We start from the raw sequence: 14569 nt of genomic DNA on the forward strand, positions 1-14569 counted from the left end.
AAATAGATTATTTAGGAACTGGAAGCATTTTCATCTTCTCCAAAGTATCACATGTACTACCTAGATATATTTGATTACAGTTAATATAAATACATTATACATAATAATGTATAACATACTGATGATTTTACGTTAACCTCTTCCTCTTTGGAAGCTCTGGAGAAAATGGTAGGCTCATTACCAGCTTACTTGTAGGAGACAGGATGTGTTATGAGCCCACAGGAAGTCTAAGGGTCTGGACTGTCAGTAAAATTCTTGGGAGCTATTATTAATAAAATTCAAGCATTCCTAGTACCAACCATGGCAAAACACAGGAATTTCTGGGCATACTGGGACATTCATATACCTTCATATACCCCATCTCGTGCAGATCTTAAGAACTCTATATGCTCAGGGACATGATTTAGTGGTGAGGTGTTAGGGTAGTATGGTTAGGTTGTGGTTGGACTTGATCATGATTCCTATATCGATTAACTAAGAAATGCTAATTGTGGGACTGGGAACAAGATGCTCTTCAACAGACAAAGTTAGCTGCTAAATAAGCACAGGTGCTTAGTATATTTGATCCCACTCTCCCCACCAAACTGGATGTACATGTGACTCAGGAAGGGTTTGACTGGGGATTGTGGCAGCAGTTACTGGCTACCTGTTCTGCATTGCAGGTGGTAGAACCAGTAACACAGACAGCAGAGTAAAAACAATGTTGCCTGTTCAGGTGTCAGTGAAAGATCTGGCCCATATTCCTAAGATGAGATGGTCCAAACTCAAAAGTTTTTGCTCTGGGTTGCATATATGGGGCAATGCAGTTGTTTGTCGTCTTTGCCACTGAAGGAAGAAATGCAAAAAATATTTGGCTCAGTGAAATACCACAGCAATGCACCCCATGAGGTTCCCATCTCTCCACCAGAGAAGAGTCTCATACAAGAGGGAAAATATTCAATTCAAGAGAGTGCCTGATACATATGTGGGTCCAGAAGAGGAAATTCAAGTAAATGGTGTGCAGTTGCATGTTATCCCTCAACCAAGACAATCTGGTTTGAAAAAGGGGATGGACAAAGTAGCCAGCGGGCTGAATTATGAGCAGTGTGGACCCCCAAAAGCTGGGTAATACTGCGTTGAACATCTGCATGGATAGCTGGGTAGTCTACCAAGGACTTCAACTTTGAATCACACAGTGGGCTACTCAGGACTGGACTATCCATGCTCAACCAATCTGGGGCCAAGACATGTGGCTAGATATATGAAATGTGGTTAGTCATAGAACATACATGCCTACAATGTATACCATATATACCATGGACAATTTCCACTTCTTATATTCTTTGGCCCTTATTTAGATGTCTTCTGAAGAATTTACCTCCTAGAGGACCATTTGGACTACATCTGATTTTACAGACTGAGCCCTGCACTACTTTTGTTCTCATTAAGGTAGAAGATTCTTTAGGCAGCAGAAATAAAGAATTGGTTGGGCAAACAAAATATGTGTTCATTCCTCCAGCATCCAAAAGTCTATGCAGATCACCTGCTGTCAAGGGACACTGCAAAGACATTCTTAAATATGATTGTGTTTTCTATGTTTCTACCAAGTACCAGTGACACTCAATTTATAGGTTATTTGCAGACTGTGCAAAATTTGGATCAACTTTGTCTGCTTACTCAAAACAAACAAAAGGTAGAGTGGTTTCATATTTCACAGAGAACATTTTTGCAGTTTTCTGGTGCAGATGCCATTTCAGAGACAGTAATTCTGAAAACTGAGCAATTGAAACATTGTAATCCACTGTAGTCCTGTTAGCATGCAGACAATCTTAATAGCTATAGAGACAAAGAGCTGAAATCAACCTTTTAGAAAGCTTGTTTCCTCTCATGGAGTGGCATGAGAGGTAGAAGTGACTCCTTGTCAATTCTTCACTGCTAGTTGGAAAAGGGAGGGTGGGGAGAGAACTGCAGTTCTTTCAATTTTCCATCTGACAGTTTAACAAGGGGAAAGATAGTTTCACAGCATAAATGTTTCAGCCATGATTTCTTTTCTTCATGTGTTAGACATGAAGACAGCTATATTTGGTCTGCAGTTTTAGTAGTCACAGAACAGTCACTACTTAGCTCTTCCTTACATTTAAGCATGCTTAAAATAATCTTAGATCTCTCATATTTAAAAAGAGCTTTCCTCATTGAATATTATTTTAAACTGAGATCTTATCGGCATCAAGCAGAAATGCCAAAATTTTAAGTCTAAGGTAACTGTTGAGTCATGGCCTGAACCACTGATTGAGCATCTGGGGAAAGGATCCAGTCAGCCTTGGGAGCACAGGTGAAAGTAATTCACCTGTGCAACTAGAATGGGTGGAGCCTGGCTCCACCTCTCTTAGACCTCATTTAAGGGCTGACTGCCACTGGGGAAGGATAACTGATTGGAGATCCCTCCTTTGTGTAGTTTTCCCTGTGAGCCTAGATCTTCAAAGAGGGGTGAGCACCTTTCCTTTTCCCTTGTAACACTATTCCATTCATGCTAGTCCCTTTGCTACTATGCTCCTGTATCACCCTTCCACTATATTGACCTTTCTGATTGTAACAGTAAGCAAAAAGGCTAACTATAGTAATACAATGATTATAATCCTACTAATCTGTTTCCTTGGTGATACAGTTTTCAAGAACCACTGAGATTATTCATATCTAAAGTTACAAAACATTCCAAAATTATAATGAACTCTTTAAAAAAGGGAAAGAAAGAGAAACTTACGTACATTTCCATTAAGCAACTCTATTTCTCCACCTTTATACAAAATGATAACCCTTTTGGTGCACTTTTCACCAGTGAAGCTGCACCCTTCATTTGAAATCAGTATCCGGAATGTCCCAGAGTTATTCTTGCAGAAATCCTATCAGACAAAAAATAAATTAGTAAATCATTGTTATGGACATTTTAGAAACACATGCAGATGTCTGGAGAAAAAGGAAATCTCAAATATGAGAGCTACTCTGAAAGTAATGCCTCCAGTATATTATTACAATGTCAAAGGTCGATGTTAGTGGCACAGCAGCAGAGGTTGGACTTTCCCCACAAATTTTCCATTACATTTTGTTGATGGACAGATAGTTTTGTTAGTGACAGATGGTAGCCTGACAAAATGGCAGCTGACATGGACTGAAGTAAAGGTGTGAAACTGAATTTCTCCATTAGGGAAAAACTGCACCCATCGACATTCATCAACACCTGCTGAACATTTACAGAGTCCAAACAGTGGAGGGGAGCACAGTGAAGCAATGGGTGCTGTGTTTCAGCAATGGCAATGAAGACACTGTTTCACCTCTGCAGGTGCGGAATTTTACAATTGTGGCTCGCAAGTTCTTGTTCATCACTGGTGAAGATGCATAGTTAGTAGCAGTAAAAATGTTGAGAAATAGCTTTCTGTGGCTGAGAATTTGTTCTATGAAGTATTATTGTGCTTTGTATCTGTTATAGTTTACATAGAGATAAATTGGAGGCATAACTTTCAGAGTGACCTACATAATACTCAAAATCTATATTGAAAATTAAATATATGCTGGCATGTCCATTTTTCCTACCTCGATTAATTTATCTATTAGCATTAATAGAGGTTTTGGTTCACCTATTCAAGAATGAGGTGCACTCAGTCAGTGATATTTAAAATAGTCTTGTAGTAGTGTATATTCTTATTGTCCCTAAGATGATAATACTACTGAGCTCTCACTAGCATAAGGACCAGCCTTCTATGGTAATACAGCTGGTATCAAAGTGGAAACACATTTCAAAGATCCAGCCAAAGACGCAATGATGATACTTTTCTGTCCAAGAATTTCAAGGCTCTTCGGGAGAAATCAATGAAACAGGATAGTTTTTAACTGCAGAAGGCTATTATATAAATTAACAGCAGATCCGTCTATCTTTAGACCAAATTTTAAAATAAATTCTTCTTTTGAACACAGACTTTTAAATACATAATGATTTGCATTTGTAATTGCCTTAATTTCATTTAACTCTCCAAATTTCTGACAGCTCCTGTAAATCACAGACTAAAGTTAGTGTGGTGTGTATTTATTCACCCCTCCACTTTGCTGTGAGGAAAACAAGTAGTTTACTCCAGTTTTGTGCATGAAACAGTGATATTGCCAAAGTGACCAAGCAGAGACTGTGCTTTGGAAGCATTTAGAAAGCGTTCACTAAGTACTTTTCTAATGCATTCTGAAGAAGTCTGACCCAGTAAGTCAGTACTAGAGGATGAAAAGGTTAGCAGAAAGGGAGAAAGGACTGACTAATGGGCATCTAAAATTCATCACTAGAAATGAAATTTGGATTGTTCCTCCATAACATTCTACAGACACACATTTTATGACTGCCAGCTAGACACACCACGATCCTAATTCACTTCTCTATAATGTGATGTAGTCTTCTAATTTCTCAAGGTATTTTTGAAGCCATTGATAAACTCTGCTCTCCTCTGCCATGAGTCTGGCTTAGTGATCAAGACAGTGATACGGTGACTTATGCAAATGCTAGATTTCCTGGTGTAATACACAGGCATGATGGGTTACGCACTTGACATATTCTTACCTGAACTAATACATACTGACATTCTCCTGGAAACTTGTATTTCATTCCATCAAATGTCAAATAATGAGCTGTACCAATAACAGTGCAGGTACCATCGCAGATATTTTTGGTGCATTCCCACTTTCGACCATGACATACACTGCAACAGAGGAAAATGAGTGATCTTTAGTATTTTATACATTGCAAGTAATGATATAAACAAGTAAAAGAATGTAAAGTGCTTGAGGAAAAGTGAGACAGTGAAAGTATCTCCCTCCAGGAGCTCATGAGCTGATGATTCTCCAAGGGACACACAACAAGCAGTGATACAAAATAATGACCTTTCACCATCTGAAAGAGCTTTTACTCTTACTTGCCATACACCAGTATGTGTTGAACAGTACACAAAGATTTTGGGGGCCCTTAAGTTCAATGTATTTTAGAAAGGGGTGGTTCTTCAGCATAAAGTGTGTTCAGAACTTTTTCACAGTTAGGTATTTTTCGAGTTTTCAAAATAAAGCACTTGAAAATAAAGAAACATAGGTGACAAATAATTAAGGAAGGAAAATGGATTTTGAGCCTTTGTACATCTGTAAAGCAGGACATACTGTCTAATCTACTTTCGTATGAAAAAGGTGGCACCTCTGCTCAGAGCCCAAAACTTTGTTAATGACTGAAGTATGTTTCTCATCAAGATACTTGAAAAGAAGATTGGGGTCCAAGTTTTACAAGCAAGTGTCAGTGATTAAATTCTGCAATAAGTAGTAAGCACAAACATAATTAGGGATGCAGATTCTGTGCTGAAAATGGGTTGATTATAAATGCAAAAAGCTAATAGTTCAGTTTGACTTTCTTTGCAATCAGCTTTCTTTAAATCTGAAATAAACTGAGGTGTCTATGATCCATCCACAGTAAGAAGCACATGCAACAAGGCTTTATGAACAGAACAACTTTCTCTGCTAGTTTGTCATCTCACAGTGGAAGTAATGATGTTAAAACCTAACTCATCTCTCAAGCTCCCCTGCAGGAAACAGTCTTGGACAGAAGGTGCACAACTGTACATTATTAACTCTCTGTACGTTCTTCAGCTGTATACTGTACTGTATTATTCATGTTCCCATACAACAGAATTTTCTACTGTTTTGTCTATTTCACATGCTGAGTTACTATGTCTAATGTTTTTCTTGATCTGAATTAAATTGACACCAAGAAATCTTTTGCCTAATACATCAAAGTAGCACATTTTTTGAAAAATGAGTATATAATATCCCCAGTACTCAGAACTGGAAATACAAGTATAAAAATATCTCTGTAAATTTTTCTTGCCATTTTAGGATTTGTTGGTTGTCGTTTGGGGAGAAGGAAGCTGTTTCAGTTTTTCACTTGTGGTTAATCACGAAATTCCCCAGGGTGAGATTTGATCTCAACATTCCCTTCTTTTCGCTGGGCACAGGTCAGAGAGGATCCTACTGCAGACCACATGGGAGTGAAGTCTCCTTACATGTCTTTAATGCAGCTCTGAGGAACTTACACACTTTTCTCTGCTGTCCATCCTCAGATGCATCTCCAGCAGATCCACTTTGGCTTCAGCCTTGAGAAGGCTCTGTTCCTGGGCTATTGGCATCCTTACCCAGACGGACTTTAATTATGCTATTATGAACCAAATGAGCACCTCACTCATCAGCATAATGTAACATTCAGTAACATTAAGTGCAGAAACAGCACATTAACACATTCAACACTTAAAGAATATGTGGGGTTTTGTTTGTTTTGTTTTTACAAGCTGCACATAGGAATACATGCTTTTTGAATTTCTTCATTACAAAAAGAGGCCCGAACAGACCCTGTTGGAATATTTCATAATACTGTTAGCACTTCATTTTAGATATCCTGCTCTTCTTACAGTATCCTCTTAGAAAAGCAGTTTGATTCAGTTCTAAGGAAGATTACAGGTTAAATATAAAATTTAATATCAGCAAGCCTGTTTTTGTTTGCAGCACTGTCAATTTTTCCTCACTGAAAGCTAAAATATTAGTAAATTTAATATTTGATGATGACAAAGAATGTGTTTACTCTAGTGATCAACTTTGGAGACTAAGTAACCAGGACTATAACAGTTTGCCCTGTGGCTTTTGTTCAGAGTCTATAGTTAAGTTTAATAACATCCTTTTCTAAAGAGGTGTATCTATTTTTAAATGAAGTTCGTTCTTCTGGATAGTTTATTGACCTAGTAATTGGAGGCATTACTTCATGATCTGATAAGAGCACACATATGGATAGAAATATTTATTTCTGTACCTCAATAGCTACGTTCATATACTCTCTGAGGAATGTCAGTGTGATGACATCTTTCAAGGTCTCCTGTGGTGGTGAAATCCGAACATCTTCTGTATAAGAGAATTCACATTTGGCTACAAACAAATAGAACTCCAACCCAAACCTCCACTTATGTGACATAAGCTGCAATAAGAGTATGCCTAATCCTGAAAGGAGATATACCAGTGGTTTCTTGCCTATTATCTTGCCAGTGATATTTTATTGAACACCTGCTAGATTCCTCACAAGCTAAACATGGAAGAATATGGAAGAAAAGATGGGACTGCCTGACATGCAGAGCAAAGCAAGATGTCTCATGTTTTCACAGCGTGGGGAATTCTGAAGATAAATCAGGTAGGAGGCTAAGTTTTCATATTATTATACCTATTTTGCTGTAGTGGCTGAACTACAGAAACAGTGATGTCATGATGAAACTGACTGCATTCTTTTTGTGTGTGTGTGTGTGTGTGTGTGTGTGTGTGTGTGTGTGTGTGTGTGGTATTCTCTTTCTTCTTGCTCCTCCTTTCTTAAAGGAAACAAACACCTTAGTATAAACTCAATTATATTGAAACATATAATTATAATAGTGTAACAGAAAAAATAAATCAAGATTCTTATTATTCACAAAGACAGCAAGACTTTTGTTGCTGTGGCACCTAATAATCTAAGTTTTGCACAGTACCTTTACAAATAAGCTTCAAGAAAGTAAATACCATAACCCTCACATTAAAATAAGGGAAATTGAGAAATACAGATAAGAAGATATTTCTTCAGGGCATTCACCCAAGCCTCCTGCCTTTTCTGGAGATATTATGGAGATTCACAAGCCTTACTGCTGAATCTGCAAGTATGAAGGGATTCATTCCAAATCAATAAATTGATTTGCTAGCTAGCAGGAGACTGAGCAAAAATAATAATAATAAAATCAGTAAGCCCAGCAGCCACTTCACTGTGCTAACATCCATAGTTTGGTCTCTGTATATTCTGCACTTGTCGATGAATGTCGACGGGTGCAATTTTTGCCTCATGGAGGAATTCAATTCCACAACATTGCTTTGTATGCCTTTCCAGACACACAGACGGATGCCATTTTGTCAAAATGTCCTTCTTCTGCCATCTGTCACATAGCAACAAAATGTAGTAGAATACTGGCAGAAAAGTTCAAGCTTTACTGCAATACTGCCAACATCCACCTCTGACATCTAGGGCCAACTTAATAAAATAGAAGGCATTATTTTCAGAGTATCCCTCATATATGATGACAGATAGACACTGAGGATTAATCAAGCTCTGTAAGGGTGGGGAAAAGGGAATTCTATCCCTTCTTCACAATGTAAAAGCTGTGGGATAAAAATTCTAAGGTACTTTCCCAAAATCAAATTGCTAACAAAAGCAATAACAGTTACAGAACTGCATTGTCTATTGCATTAATCTGGGAGGAATTGTTTAATCTTGAAAACATTTCACAGCATAATAAAAACTGTGCAGTAGATTTTCTTTAAAGAATGAAATTTCAGTAATGTGAAGCCTATTACATCCTCTGTTATTAAATCTAATAGGTAGAGTAAGACCAAGATTCTGTATGTATGTAAAAAGCCAGATTATGAAGTATATGGCTTTTCAAAATTCAATTAGAAGAAATTTGCTAATTTCTTCTGTGTAGTGCTTCATAAACATTATTCCAAATTTATTTATCCACGATTCTTAGAATGACAAATTTTGCCACTAGTTGAGACTTGAAAACATTACATTCTTCATGAACTAAGGTCTCCCATATGTCAAGTCAAACATAAATGCCAAATCTGACACCTCCGTCTTATATATTGCATTTGCAGGTGTTCACATCTGGCTAAGAACAAGTGAGAATAAGAACTCCTGCAACAGCAGTACAAAAAGAAAAAAAAGAAAAAAAGGAAGATCTGAGCTCTAAATTGCAGACTTTCAATTCTTCTTAATTCTCAAAGCAATAGTAATTTCCTGTATCACTTTGTAAAATGCATGTGAACAACTGAAATCCAAAGAGAACACTTTCCATGCCACTGGTGGCTGGATGCTGTGCACCTTGTACACTTGGGTATCTTGGATTTCTGCATGGAGTGGTACTATTCTTTTTCACAAGTACTCATGGAAGCCAAAAACACCTATACAAAACAGTGAGTGTGCCATCCAGGCAGAAGCCAAAAGATGACCAGTAGGCAAATAAAGTATACCTTTCCTGAGGCTCTTCTTCACCATTTACATCTCTAATGTTTACCTGAAGAGTTTCTGTCATATTACAGTTGGCATATTGTGGCCTTTCTGCTGATAAGTTCTTCTGGCTAAAAAGGAATGATTTGTGGGATTCCATGCAAAGCATGGCAAAAGAGCTTAACAACAAAACGCAGTCTTCGTTCCTTTCACTACAGAGCAATTCCTGTATTGATTATTGCGTTGCAAGATGAAGCATCAAATCCCCTACCTACTGCCTATAGAGGACCTACACAGGTATGTAGGCCTTTACGTATTTGTAAATCATCACGTGCAACTTGGCAGATATGGCACTGATCTTTATGCCACATGGAAAAGGAAGATGTTGATCTGATTAACATGTATTATTGCACTACATATCCTGCCTCCATACAAAATTGATCCATTAATGGAAAAACTAGATATGCATATGTTTTATATATTCATGCATATGGGTTGTTCTGAAAGTAATGCATCATATTTATTTCCATGGAAACTACAGCAGATATAAAAAACACAGTAACACTATTTGATACAGCAAACTCGCAGCTACAAAATACTGTTTTTCAGCAGTCACCATCATTAGTTATGTATTTTTGCCGGCAATGAACAATAGTCTGCATGCCATGCTCATAAAAATTTACACAGCTGTCAAGAACGTGACTAGTCTTTTACGTTACTGTTGCCTCTGCTGATACACACCACTCACTACCTTCTTGTACTAACATCCACTGTTGGGTCTCCATATGCATTCAGCAAGTATTGATGAATGTCAATGCAATTTTTTCCACTTTCAGTGACACCCCTTTGCTTCATACACACTTCCATGTCAGATGCCATTTTGTCAGACTGCTCCTTGCTACCATCTGCAACACAGCAATAAAATGTAATGGAAGGTTCAAGTTCTATTGCCATACCACCAACAACCACTTCTGACATGATGGAACAACGTAATAGAACAGGAGGCATTACTTTCAGAGCAGCCCTCATATTTAGAAATACATTAGGCTTCCTGCAGAAAAACACAGTTCCATTGACTCACCAAGTGTTGCAGTCCTTAGTCACTGTCTCTCCCTTGGCATATTCTCTTCCATTGTGAAAACACGGGCATCTGTCAGGAGCAACACATTTGTTCTCATGTCGCACCTAAACAAAACACAGTCTTTTAGCATGCAGACCCAGCAGTATGTACAAGAACTCAGAATAGTAAGCACAAGAAAATGTAGATAAAAGAAAAGATCAACAAAATCATTCCAAGATATTTGATGTAAGAAAGATACAGCATTTCTAATTTTTTAATTTTTTTTTTTCCCCACATGAAGTAGAGCTAAGGATATGTAAAATCACTTCCTTGGTTCACTGGTTAAACACCAGCATAAACTGCTAAAAGAACAAATTTGAGTACAATCACAATGAAAATTTCAACTTGACCAGGAACAACATGTGAAGCAGGTTAAGATTTTGTGATCACAGACAGCCTGTTCCCCTCAAAAGCCAACCTGACTCAAAAATTTGCAGCAGTCATTCCATTTCTTTCAAATGACTCCTTACTACCAAGACGACCAGATAACTAAAATAACTATAAGTCCATTCAAAATATTATTCCACCCTCGTAGGCTCTGTTGCAGAGAAATATGGTGTTATATTCTAGCATTTGCTTTTTCAGTTTAGGACTAAGGATAAACTAAGGATTAGTTCATCCTTATATAACAACAAATAATACATTCTGCTTACTACAAAAAAAAAAAAAAGGGTTTACACACTTCATTTTTCGTCAGGTTTGTTGTTGTTTTATTTTTAACTCCCCTTCCATTCTGAAGGCATTCAGTTTTAGAGAAGATAAAAATCAAGACTGGCTATGATTTTTTTTATTTTATTTTTTATTTTGTTACTTCAGTGTGGTTCTGTAAAACTAGGGAGAAGTTTGGCTCTTGCTTCTTGGAATACTGAAATTGAAAGTGCTTCCTCTCCCTCTCACTCAGAAGTCACAAAATATCACCTTCTCAATTTAAATTCTTTCTGTAAAATCATTAAAATAGTTTTCTTTTTTTACCATTAAATCTGAGCCAATGAGATCAATGTAGTCTGAATACTTTATTAAGTAGAATAGCTCTCCGAGTAGAATGTCTTCTCCTGTGGGGACCTAGAATCACCACAGGGAATTCAAATAAAAAGGATTTCAAATCCCAGAGACCATTCATTCACAAATAGCATTTTGGATTATGGGGAGTTATCATGCCAAATAAACTTATGTCAATAGAAGCAAATGGGAATAAATACTTTTCTAGATGATAGAGCTGGGGTTCTGCCTTAAACCAGTCATTATCTACTAGGCCAGAATCATTAATAAAGAGCTGGATTTTCTATGGCATCCTCTCATTCCATTAATATACAGCATTTAATACAGAAGATCAAACAGTGCCTCAGCTCATGGGAAGCAACCACTGCAATGACTACAGCTGCTTTTTGCTCTACCTCACATTCTTACATTGGTACTCCTAAGAGTGCATCCATGAGATTATAGATGGTTGACTGGATGCTGAATCTCTCCTCAGCTAGGGACCTGAAAGAAATGTCCACCACTTTCTTACCATCTACCTAATTGTTAAATTATTAATAAATTTTGCAAAAGTGAGGACACCTTTATAGACCACAGAATCTTTAAGATTCTTCTACTCTGAACTCTTGCTGAGGATGCATCTGAAGCTCTTTTAATCAATACACTTTCAATATGTATCTCACTACAAGGTTAACTCAGATTTTCACTGTTTTTCCTCATAAACCTGACAATCTCAGGAGAAAGTCAGCCAAAGTTATGAAGGAGTAAGGGATTAATTAAAGGAAGTTAGAACCCAATAGCTGATGTAAGTGAAACAGCCTGCCATTGACTCCATGCAGACAAAAAACGTTAAGATTAAGCATTCAAAATGTAGTGTTTTAGACCTGAATTTAACTTTGTTACCTGCATGTTATGTTTGTTTTACAAAGCTTTATCCTTCGGTAGATGCGCATACCAGAAAGCTGATACTGACTCCTTTTGAAGAATGTCATATCATTATATAAGACAAATCTACACTAAGGAATATAAGGAAAGCAAGCAAGCAAGCAAAAAAAAAAAAGTCTATTAAGTTTCTGGTGAAAAATGATTGAAGTTTTTAAAACAAACCCTCAAAGATGGTTTAGTTTTATTATTTTTTGAGTAACATATCATAGTTAGAAATAGATTTATCTCACAGCAGACAATACAATAGAAATTTTCATTTCAAATTTAGACCCTCATTTTGCTGCAATTGGAAATTGAAAAATTCTCACTTTCCAGTTTTGGAGTTTCTGAATTTTGTAGTTTCAGAATCTTCCGTCCTCTTTTTTTCCCCAGGTAAATGGTTAACACAGCACTTGTATATTTATTAATAACTTCCAATGAGAAAAACCTAGAGTGCAGTAAGCTAATACACAGAAGTATATTTTTCCTCTTATTTCTGCATATATTTTTGTGAAGTAATTTTTCATTCCAAAGACAGAAGCAGTGAAATTTTCCCACTCTCCAGAAAAAAAAAAAAAGAAAGAATTACTTTTCATGATACATCACAACACCCTGAACATTTTTATTTTCAAGAAATCAAAACAATGTAGAAGTTCCATACAACGAATTAGAGAACTTTTCAACTGGAATAACAATCAGCTGTAAGTAATAAATTTTCTCCTGCATTTTCTAAGTAAGAAAGTAATAGACTGATCAGCAATTTCTCTCTCAAGAAAATGTTCCAATTCATATCTAGACAACTCCAGCATCAACTTCATTAACAACCCTTGATTATATTGATTTATTTTTCAAGTATGTAATTCAAAATTGGCAGCCAATTTTGGTTAAAGATTTTAGACTACGGACCTATTTAACACAAATAACTAATGGATCTATAAATACCTCTAAAAGCATAGGGATATAACATACTTAAGTATTAACTGCTACATATATTAGCAAATTGTACTGAAGAATTTTTTAAGCATACTGGATATTTCTGATGTGCTTGCCATTTTACAGAAGCAAGAAGATCAATAAGTTACTGGAAAGAATTCATGATTTTCAAATGCTACTTACAGCAGAAGAAAGATCTTCTGTAAAATGGCACAGGTATTTCCAGGACATGTACTACATGCATATATTTATTCCCATAAATATTCAGTAGTCTGGTATTGTAATTTTATAGAGTTCACCTTCTCCTGGTCCTTTTATTACTCAGTCCTGCCAGTACAACTCTGAAAAACACAGGCTTCATGACTTTGCAGTGTTTTTCCTTGGTAAAGGTACAGACAAGGAAGATAGAAAGAGAAATGTGGTCATCAGCTCAAATTATTCTTTCTTTATCAAGTACTGCTGGGAACAGAATGGCTCACTGCAGAATGCAAAAACCAGAGAAAAGCCTCCCCTAAGCAATTAGGTACCTATTGGTGATGAGAAAGCAAGTTGGCATTGTCCCATAAAGGCATGCTTCAAGAGTTTAAGGTTACAGCAATACACAACCAGGTTTCATTAGAAATCACCAATTTGATCTTGTCTCCCATGGCTATGGTTACAGCAAAGTAGTCTATACATTAGCTTGTCCCATTGTGGTTTTGAGAAATGTGAATCTCAGTTTCATATATTTATTCTCTGCCAGATGCATTGTGATGCAATTATATATGAGTCTATTGGAAGACTGAACCATACTGTCATCTGGTGGATAGAAGAGCTTGTTTTACAAGTTGAGTGGGGATTTTTTGTGTGTGTGTGTGTGTGTGTGTGTGTGTGTGTGTGTGTGTGTGTGTGTGTGTGTGTTATTTTAAAGGTGGCCTAACTCCTCAGTTGAATTCAGTGGCACACATCACACCACTACAGAATTAAATGGAATTTCTCATTCCAGAGTGTTCAGGACTGTATTGCCTAGCAAAAATGTTAAGTAGTTTGAATGTTTGAATAATAACTCCAACCAACTGAAAATAAAATAAATTATATAACAAAGGGGAAGATTAAATACTAACAAGTTTGTTTTTGTCCTGTTGAAGTCAATTCCTGAGACCTGAAACCTAAAAATAAACATACACCTCAGCCCTGCAAGAACTCACATCTTCACTTGCAAATAGTAATATCCAGCATATATGACTCTGAACAGGCATAAAAGAGCAATAAATGATCTTCTGCATTTTTATACAGCTTGAGTTGCAACATTTGAAAACCTCTTGCTTTGTATCTCATGTCACGAGAAAATAGTACCTGCATATCTGTAAGTACCACAAGTAGCAAACAACTGTAGGATATTTTAGTCCTCCAACAAAATAAATTCTCTTTTTCCAACACGTATCAAATATTTCCATCTACATTTCATACACCAAGCATCATAAATTTCGTCCCAACAGTTCTCCTGGGTAGACAATTCAAGACTGGCCTCTACTTCATAAAAAGCATACCATGTTCTTCACCTCTATCCTTCTCATGGA

The 14569-nt window shown here is 36.7% G+C and overlaps 1 protein-coding gene across 1 annotated transcript in view; it reads right to left on the reverse strand.

Annotated features, from left to right (window-relative positions):
• VWF (von Willebrand factor) overlaps positions 1 to 14569 on the reverse strand; it is a 131616-nt gene that overhangs the window by 75711 nt on the left and 41336 nt on the right. Inside the window, exons 19-21 of the mRNA XM_010716971.3 lie at positions 10137 to 10240; positions 4574 to 4712; positions 2745 to 2879 (exon numbers count right to left, since the gene is read on the reverse strand). Coding sequence (XP_010715273.2) covers positions 2745 to 2879; positions 4574 to 4712; positions 10137 to 10240 — 378 coding nt within the window. The remainder of the gene's footprint in view (positions 1 to 2744; positions 2880 to 4573; positions 4713 to 10136; positions 10241 to 14569) is intronic.

This window comes from Meleagris gallopavo, chromosome 1 (assembly GCF_905368555.1).
Source record: "Meleagris gallopavo chromosome 1, MGAL_WU_HG_1.1, whole genome shotgun sequence".
Taxonomy (NCBI): domain Eukaryota; kingdom Metazoa; phylum Chordata; class Aves; order Galliformes; family Phasianidae; genus Meleagris; species Meleagris gallopavo.